Source organism: Carya illinoinensis, chromosome 8 (assembly GCF_018687715.1).
Source record: "Carya illinoinensis cultivar Pawnee chromosome 8, C.illinoinensisPawnee_v1, whole genome shotgun sequence".
NCBI classification, from domain to species: Eukaryota; Viridiplantae; Streptophyta; class Magnoliopsida; order Fagales; family Juglandaceae; genus Carya; species Carya illinoinensis.
The window spans coordinates 25,146,544-25,156,090 of record NC_056759.1 but is presented as its reverse complement, the minus strand read 5'-3'; the positions used below and the strand labels follow the sequence as shown (position 1 = coordinate 25,156,090).

Here is a 9,547-nt window from a genome sequence, read left to right as displayed (position 1 = left end):
ATTATATTAAGAAAAATTTTATATATCATACCATCATTTTACTTTCATTCCACTATATAAGATGTGGCACATTTATTAATTTTGATTTATAAAGTCTGTTCGGAACTTCCTACTGCTTTCTGGCATAAGAAGAAACATGTTGTTTCTTTACTTTATGTTAAAAATTTCTTTGAAAACTTAATTCCAACCAAAGCAAGACCTATTCAAATAAATAGAGAAACTTTGGAGTTTTGTAAGAATGAGATCCAGGATCTTCTTACTAAGAATATCATCAAGCATAGTAAGTCACCCTGTTCGTGTGCTGCTTTTTATGTTCAGAAAAATGCTGAGATTGAGTGAGGTACACCCCATTTAGTCATTAATTACAAACCATTGAACAAGGTGTCAGAGTGGATTCGGTATCCCATCCCTAACAAGAATGACTTCGTTCATAGGTTAAGTGATGCAGTTATTTTCTCCAAGTTTGACCTTAAGTCCAGATTTTGTCAGATCCAAATTAGGGAGTCAGACAGGTACAAGACTGCTTTCACTACTCATTTCGGTCACTATGAGTGGAACGTCATGCCATTTGGGCTGAAGAACGCTCTTAGTGAATTTCAAAATATTATGAATTTTCTATTATTCACTGATTTCACTATCGTCTACATAGATGATGTTCTTGTATTCTCCAAATCTATTGATGAGCACTGGAAACATCTTAAAACGTTTCTTGAGATCATCAAAAGAAATGGACTTGTTGTTTCTGCAAAAAAGATTAAACTATTTCAAACCAAGATCAGATTCCTTGGTTATGATATCTTTGAAGGCAAAATTAGGCCTATCCAAAGAGCCATTGAATTTGCTGACAAATTTCCTGATGTCATCCCTGACAAAAACCAGTTTAAAAGATTTCTTGGTTTTTTGAATTATATTTTAGATTTCTACAAGGATATGAGAAAACAATGTCGCCTTCTCTTTGCGAGATTGCGTTCCAATCCTTCTCCGTGGATTGATGTTCACACCAATATTGTCAAACAAATCAAGACATATGTCAAAACTCTTCCGTGTCTTGGAATTCTTACTTCAAATAGTTTCAAGATTGTCGAAACTGATGCCTCAGACGTAGGCTATGGCGGCATCTTGAAACAAGTTGCTGCACTAGGTTCTTCTGAACATATTGTTCGCTTTCATTCCAGAACCTGGAACTATGCACAACATAATTATAGTACTATTAAAAAAAAGATTTTATCTATAGTACTATGTATTTCTAAATTTCAAAGTGATTTGCTTAATCAACATTTTCTTTTACGCATTGATTACAAAACTGCTAAAACTGTTTTAGAACAAGATGTTAAAAACATTGCATCAAAACAGATTTTTGCACGATGGCAAGCTATTTTAAATGTTTTTTATTATGATATTGAATTTATCAGAGGTACTGATAATTCTATCCCTGATTTTCTTACTCATGAATTCTTGCAAAAAACATGAGTAAGATGAAGAAACCAGGTCCACCGGTTACTTCACCACCACCCACGACTATTTATCTAATGCTTATGCCTCCAACATTTGCATCTACTTTGGCTTCCTCCCCACTGGAGATAGCCAACAGATTTACTAGTCTAGAATAAGTTCCTAAAATAGGAACTTCCTCCCATGGAAGTATCAACCCAAGACTCAGACCTTAGGTATATTCACCAGTATCTTGATGGTACTGTGAAGATAGCTTTTGACCAACCTTTAATCAAAGAAAAAAGAAATTCTTTTGCTGATTCTAGGTCTTCATTTAGTTCGGATAATAAATGTATCACATCTTATATAGTAGGATGAAAATGAGATTATAGTGTAGTGAATAATATTACTTTTAATCTGGTTTGTTTCACATATGATATGAGATGAAATAAAAATAAAAATTTGAATAAAATATTATTAGAATATTTTTTTAATATTATTTTTATTTTAAAATTTGAAAATATTTATTTTATTTTATATGAGAATTTTAAAAAATTATAATAATTATATTAAATAAAATAATAATAATTGTCAAGACATACCAGGGCAGAAGGGCTTAAATTAGTTTATATGGTCGAATTGTCGTAATTTAATGCGAAAACCCCACTACCAAGGAAGGCAATTCGCCACCACTGCAATCGTAACGCGACCGCCTACTCGCCTAATGTTTACCTAACCATCTTATAAAAAAAAAAAAAAAAAACCGTTACGTCTTTGCAAAGAGAAAGAAATGAAGTTGCATTTTCCATGTCAGTAAACCATATAAAACCATTTAAAAAACAAAAAGTTCAGTAGTAGGAAGAGAGAGAGAGAGAGAGAGAGAGAGGAGAGAATGGATAGGGTGTTTTCAGTGGATGAAATTTCGGACCAATTCTGGTCGCCCCCACTCCGACCACCGCAGCCAAACTCGCCGACTCCCGGAACCGGACCATCGGACGAATCTTCCAGAATGAACCGGAGCCCATCCGAGTGGGCCTTCCAGCGTTTCCTCCAGCTCGAAGCTTCCCCCGAGAACAACACCTCCTCCGCCGATCACCACAAAAACGACGCCGTTTTCGAGATCAAGGAAGATGACGACGGCAACACTCTCCTCGGCAATCACGTCCGGAATGCTAATAATGATCAGGATGATGTTATTCAGACCAAGACTACTGCCACCAATATCAGTTCCACGACGTCGTTCGGCCACAGTTGCACTGCGTCGTTTAACGTTCCTCCTACCAGTATCCCGGCCGATTCCGAAGAGTACCAGGCTTTCCTTAAAAGCAAGCTCGATCTTGCTTGCGCTGCTGTGGCTTTAACTCGGGTAAATCTACTTCTCCCATTTCATTTATGACGACGATTATTATTTTAATTTCTGGTTTTTTATTGGTTGCGTAGAAAACTTGAGGATGATGATGATGATTATTATTATTATTTGTTTTGTTGGGTCCTGGTTTTTATGTTTGGCTTGTGTTTGCATACTGGAAAAGTGAAAAGAAAATGAAGTTAAGATATGAGTTTCCTTATGCTTGGTTGGTGGTTGTTTTGTTTTGGGAGGATAGAAAAGTCAGCGTCAGTATGGGCTCAGTTGCGTGCTGGGTGGTTTCTCTCTGATCTCTCTCAATCAATCAATATGGGGGAGCCACGATTTTCTCAGCATCCGAACAAATAGACTTTTCTTCTTTTAAATATTTTCAATAAATTGCGATGAATTGAATATGCTGACAATCTTTGGTGGGTTCGAATATTTTATTTATGTGTGAAATAAAATGGAAAACAGAGATAGGAGAAGGGTCCAAAACTGAAAAAAATTACCCGCAAAAACAGATCCTCACTACCGTAATTAAAAGCACAATACATTCTGATTTCTGAATGGTCACCTCCTAGTTTGGAGAACAAATAACAACACAGGCCGTTAGTGGTCGGGGGCATTTGTGGCATTGAGAAAAGAAACTTTTGGCCTTTAATGTTCCTACAAACAAAAAGAGCCTGACGCCTGACTGTTTGAGTTGAAAGCTATATATATATATATTCAGAGAAATCTTAAATAGATAAATTTGTTATAAATTTTTATAAAAAATTAGGTCATACTTTAAAATAATTTAAAAAATTATTATTTATTACAAAGACCTTGTAATAAACTATTCTCACTATTTTACAAAAAAAAAAATTTTGTATGAAATTTCTCTATTTAAGATTTGTACCTGTCTTTATTTTATTTTTATTTTTATTTTTATTTGTATGATATTTTTCGAAAATCCAAATAGGCATACTTGTTAATGGATGTTCCTCTATCTGTTTGTTTCTAATAGGAAGATATATGATCACAGTTTTCTCCAAAATCAAAGAAAGGAAAAGAAAAAGAAAAAACTATCATTTGTAAAACTTTTGTGGGCATGTTAAAATATTAGGGAAATAACTCCTGTCATAGACGATAACGTATTTGGAAGCAAATAAAGGGCTACAGCCCGTATAAGGTTTAATTATACAAAGAGCCTTGAACAGTATAAAGACAGCGTCACAAAGTTTGCAGGGATTGCTCTTAGAATATTCATTTGACCTTTAGGATTAATAAATAAATATCAGAATGCCACATCAAGATCAAGAAAATCACTAACTGTTAAAATTCCATCTATCCTGGGTTTGAACCTCTTAACATGTCTACCTAAAAATATTAATTGTGGCTGTAGTTTGGGATAAATAATAGTTACAATTTCCTTTTCATATCTTTATCGCATATGATTTATGCCTTTTATGTTGGACTTCTTGAAATAGATCTGAGCCCAGTATTTTTTGTCCGATAAATGCTCGTTGACTTAGTATGCTTTACGCATGTAAATAGGGATCTCTAGTAAAGGCTCAAGAGTCTGCTGCTTTAGCTGAAAATGGATTACAGGCTTCCAATACTTCACAATTGGGATCCCAAGCCTCTTCTAAAGGTTTGCATGACTTAATTTTTTGTGCTTGTACTTATGCAAGATGATTTTCTTAAAAGTTTCAATGAGACAATCCCTTCTTGAGAAGGACCGTTCCCCAAAAACCAATCATCATCTAGTTGCTCCACAGTCCCAACCTTCTGTTGCATGGCATGATCAATGCTAACTATAACTGATTACTGAACCATGTTCCTAATAGAATTCCACAGGTATTTCTCTGCAAGTGCAAACTTCCCAGAAGTTGTCCAAACTGAAGAATAGATATGCATTAGATTCACCGTGCAGAACATCAGTTTAGTGAACCATTCAAAACTAGCGGAAATTCTTTTGTTCGTTCTTAAATCTAGTTGTTGATTACTTTTGTTGTCCTCGTTACAGTTATTGTATGTATTATACATACATCCATACTGTTGCACAGCTGATGGGTTTAAGAATTGGTTCACGCATTGTTTAGTGACCAATATAATTTATTGACTCGGGGTTGAAGCTACTAATTGTTATGAATTATTGAGCATGTAAGGAAAAAGAAAAACACAAATATTGCAGTGAAGACAACGGGGGAGTAGAGTGGAGTGACAACTAGGATCGGTGTTTATTTACATTTGATTTGAGACAATCATAAAGCCCATGTTAGTTCATGATTTTTTCATTTGCATAGATTCCTTCTCTCTTTCTCATAGTCTTTCCCTGGTTCAGCTTTGGAACTGAGTGTTGATGATCAGCAATACAGTCACTACTCATATTTTGAGTATATATCTTATTCCTAATATTTTATCTTAAAATATTACCTATATAGGAGCTGGGTCTGATTCATCCAGGTCACGAGATAAGGACTCTAATGGACCACTAGGAATTCCTTCCTTACCTGCCATGCAAAAGAGACCTGGGATCCCAGCAAAGCCAACAACAAGTGGATCATCACGAGAACTGTCAGATGATGAAGAAGTTGAAGGAGAAAATGAACTGTCTGAGAATATGGATCCTGCCGATGCGAAAAGAGTTAGGAGGTAATCATGGTCTCTTCTCTTCTATTGACAATATTATAGGTATAATAATACTTGCAATGTCCAGAGCGACTTGTTAATTTACTGCGGGCTTGGGATAATTTATGTAGCTCGTTTACAATCTGAAGATGACACAAATTGATCTTCATCAGCACTAAGAGTTTGCTCCCACGAAAAAGCAGTTTCCTGCAATATGGGCTATTATTCTAGTGCCATATGGAGAAGCCATACCTGTGTGTGCAGTACTGCTAAATTGTTTTTGGATCTTCGTTTTATAGTTATCATTAAAGGGACATCAAAACTTTTATTTTTATTTTCTGTTTTTAAGTTTTTTGGCAATTAATACTAATGGAATGTGGGATTTGCTTGTCTAATTGAATAGTTGATTGAAACCTGAATTTCATGCCTGAAACTTAGATCATAGGTCCTGCCAAATTGATTTAACAATTGGAATGTTTTTCTTAATTCATGTAAAATTGGTATTTTTCTTCCAAATTCGTACCTGTTTGAAAGGTGTAGAATGCATCACTTCGTATTTGCATGTTATTAGTTACTCTCGGTTACATATATGATGCACACAAACCTCAAAATTTGCACTCTAGTTTTCCTGTGTGTATTCATTGAGGGATCGATTTCATGGTTTTATGCCCATCTCGAGCTCATTTACACCATTTATTTGTATGGAATGTTTCAGAATGCTTTCCAATAGAGAGTCAGCTAGACGCTCAAGAAGAAGAAAGCAGGCCCATTTGACTGAGCTTGAGACGCAGGTTTGGCCTTTTTTTAGATCCATTACTTTTTATTTCTGTTTTTGCTGCATTTTATTCCCAGTCTTGTAGAGATTTCTAACCTGTTGTCCGAAGTAGGTTGCTCAACTAAGGGTGGAAAATTCTTCCCTGTTGAAGCGTCTTACTGAAATCAGCCAAAATTACAATGAAGCAGCTGTCGACAATAGAGTTCTAAAAGCAGATGTTGAAACATTGAGAGCAAAGGTAAGTAATTCATTCTAATTGCTCTTAAAGCTCAAGTATTTTGTCTGCTTGGCATGCATCAAAACCTACAATGCACTCTCCCTGGCGAGCCTGTTCGTTGGAACTAAGGATTGAAACTCGATGACTAAATGAACCTAATTAAAGAATAGACTTACGGAGAAGAAGAAACTTTCCATTTTTCATGATATTAGCATGGATCAGATATATCATGGCGAATTATATTAATTATTGGTATGTATTTAACGTTGTATCCAGGTTAAGATGGCAGAGGAGACGGTCAAAAGAATTACTGGATTAAATCCAATGTTCAATGCAATGTCTGATATATCCTCAGTAGGAATGCCATCATTTAGTGGGAGCCCTTCTGACACATCAACAGATGCTGCCGTGCCTGTGCAAGACAACTCAAATCATCTCTACTATCAACCCAGTACCAACAATAACATATCCACTCATGGTCTGGGAGTTAACAATGGCTTGGCAGACATCTCTTCTGTAGAAAATGTGCAGGAAAATTCTGCCGTTGCTGCAGTAGCTGGAAACAAGATAGAAAGAACAGCTTCCATGCAGCGAGTGGCCAGCTTGGAGCATCTTCAGAAACGAATCCGTGGGGGTGCAAGTCCTTGTGGACCCCCGTCCAATGGGGAGTATTAGTAGTAAGTAGACCGACCCAGATCTCAAGAAGCCTCCTCCGAAGGATGATTTCAAGAGCGATCAGGTTGAAGTACTGTTTTTGGTCATACTTTATGTAAGAAAGCCTATTCTTTATGTGAACTACGCTATTAATTGAATTTCTATTTTAAAAAAAAGTTAATTGAATTTCTATTTATTGACTTCACTAATTAATTGGACACTGTATACAGCCAAGTTGCCATATCTTATTCATCCTCATGCTTGGGGTTCCTACATTTTATGTTGTCCACATTATTTTTTTCAATATAGGACTCTATGATCTCCAAGAGCTTAGAATCTATTGCTGCTTAGTTTTAATCAAAACAAGCATCAGGTACAAATGACTTCACAGCCAGTGATGCAATTGTTGTCATGTCCATGCTAGTGGAGAGGTGGGGGAATATGCTATGGCGAACGTCGGCAAGAGTGGTACATGACTGTTACTATATGGTCGGCAGTTGTGCCTCAGCCAATGATGTAAACGTTCACAGCCAGTGGCTTCATTCTGCCAATCAAGATATAGCCAGAGTGGCTTGACATTTTTTTGATGAAGAGGAATCCTGGAGATCGTGCAAAAACAGCTCGTTTTTTACTTGGTTAAATCTAGGGTCTGTATAACGTGCTCACATCCCACGTACAGTAGGTAAATCTTTGCCTTTTCATCTATGGGATGTGGCCCTACAAATTATTTGCATCCATTGATTTGAAGACTTGGAGAAACATACCCTCAAGATAAAATAAAAAAAATTATAAAAAAAAAAGAAAAAGAAAAAAAGAAAAACATTGCCACTTTAGGCTTGAGCCAACACCGGCCCAAGGTTTATAAGAGGATCTGGACATTGCAACAAGGCTGTGGTAACTTATGATCATGGGAATGTTGATGGCGCGCAAACATGGCTTAAACCATAAACAGCAAAGTTAGTACTTGTTCGAAGATGCTCAGTTGTTACCTTCTTAGAGCCTACCTCTCAAGTAGCCCCATAAATGATGTTATGTACGTCAAGGACTAGAACTAAATTAATGATATGCCATTAGAAGTAAAAGAGGTGGTGGTACAATCAAATTGGCAAAAATTATAACCAAAATAAGTGTAGGAACATGGATTGAACTTGGGTCAACAAAGAGCTTGACTGATTTTAATCTTCCAATAGCTAGTATCAAAATGACAATGAAAGATTTGATTTAAATCATGTTTTATCTCTCTATATTACCATTTCTTTTCGATCATTTTACAGTCTGTCTCATTTTTTAAGACTAGTTTGCATCAATTTTTTTTTTTTTGTTTTGTTCTTTTATCCATCTTAACTATTAATTCTTCTTTGTTTGTTTTTGCAAATGAGATGAGATAAGATTAGTAAAATTCTTGCCAAATTTTACTCAAAAATCATGTTTCTCTATTTTAATCATCACTAATCTTCCCAAAACCTCCTACATTCCACTCTTTTCTATTTCTCTATTATATTAAAATAATTATTCTTTATTATCTTCTAACTCTTCTTTTTACATTTTCTTAACTACTCAGTTATTTGTCTTTGCTCCTTGTGTTTTGAACTATTAATTTCTAATAATTTTGAAATAATTATTTATCTCTAAATAAGGTAATATTTTCAAAATTTATCATTTTTTTAATAATAAGATATTTTTTAAAAGAGTACTATTGCATACAGACATGCCCGCAGAGTCATCATGCACTTTGCTAACATGGCAGGATGACATCATATAATTAAAAAATACAAAATTCTATATACAGTCACTTTTGCGTACTCTTTTATATACTTTATTGATATGATTGGTTACGTATTAAACAAAATTAATGCAACTAATCATATGAATAGAGTGCACAAATAGTACGTAAAAGTGACAGTATGTATTATTATTCAAACAATGACTCTACGGCGAGAAAAAGTGTAACGGTGAACGATTTTGACAATATTTTTTTTATAAGTGTTAGGAAGAGATAATATGTAGCAGAACTCTATTGTAAATATTACCGTATGCAAGAGATAAATAATTTAGAAATTTTTAATGTATAACCGTTAGATATGATTAGTCGAAAGCATGAACATAAGTAACTCTTGTTTACTAAAAGAAGTGAGTTACAAAAATAATAATAAATATTTTAATAAAATAGAGAAATAATAGATGGTGACTTGTAGGGGGTGGTTTTGGGAAAGTGCGTAGTTAAAATATAGATATTTGTTTTTTGCTAAATTTTGGCAATAAATATGGGGAGGCCAATGTCGGTGCTTTGACATTGCAAAAAGATAAAAATAAAAAAAGAGTGATTCTTCAAAGAAATAGTGTCTTTTCCCAGATGAAATCATTGGCATATATGTTCAAACATTCATACATGACAAAAGGTTACAACGAGAATTCATCAAAGTTTTCAAAAATTAAAAAAGTATGAACATGCACCATATGAATCTTTCTGGTTTATATAGCACCCTTCTGCCTTTTGCCATTTGAGTCA

General features: G+C 34.8%; 1 protein-coding gene across 1 annotated transcript; it reads left to right on the top strand.

Moving 5' to 3' along the window:
• The first annotated feature begins 2,231 nt into the window (after positions 1–2,231).
• On the top strand, positions 2,232–7,272 carry LOC122274235 (light-inducible protein CPRF2-like). The gene is made up of 6 exons (XM_043083252.1): positions 2,232–2,797; positions 4,316–4,412; positions 5,206–5,416; positions 6,108–6,183; positions 6,280–6,405; positions 6,661–7,272. The coding sequence occupies exons 1-6, from the start codon at positions 2,324–2,326 to the stop codon at positions 7,057–7,059; spliced, it is 1,383 nt and encodes a 460-aa protein (XP_042939186.1). The 5' UTR covers positions 2,232–2,323; the 3' UTR covers positions 7,060–7,272.
• Positions 7,273–9,547: the final 2,275 nt, after the last annotated feature.

What these genes read in the sequence shown, in the direction of transcription:
- LOC122274235 (XM_043083252.1), top strand. Translation starts at nt 2,324, where the DNA reads ATGGATAGGGTGTTTTCAGTGGATGAAATTTCGGACCAATTCTGGTCG. An exon ending in GATGCGAAAAGAGTTAGGAG is followed by an intron (nt 5,417 to 6,107) that starts GTAATCATGGTC and finishes GGAATGTTTCAG; the next exon opens with AATGCTTTCCAATAGAGAGT. An exon ending in TGACTGAGCTTGAGACGCAG is followed by an intron (nt 6,184 to 6,279) that starts GTTTGGCCTTTT and finishes TGTCCGAAGTAG; the next exon opens with GTTGCTCAACTAAGGGTGGA.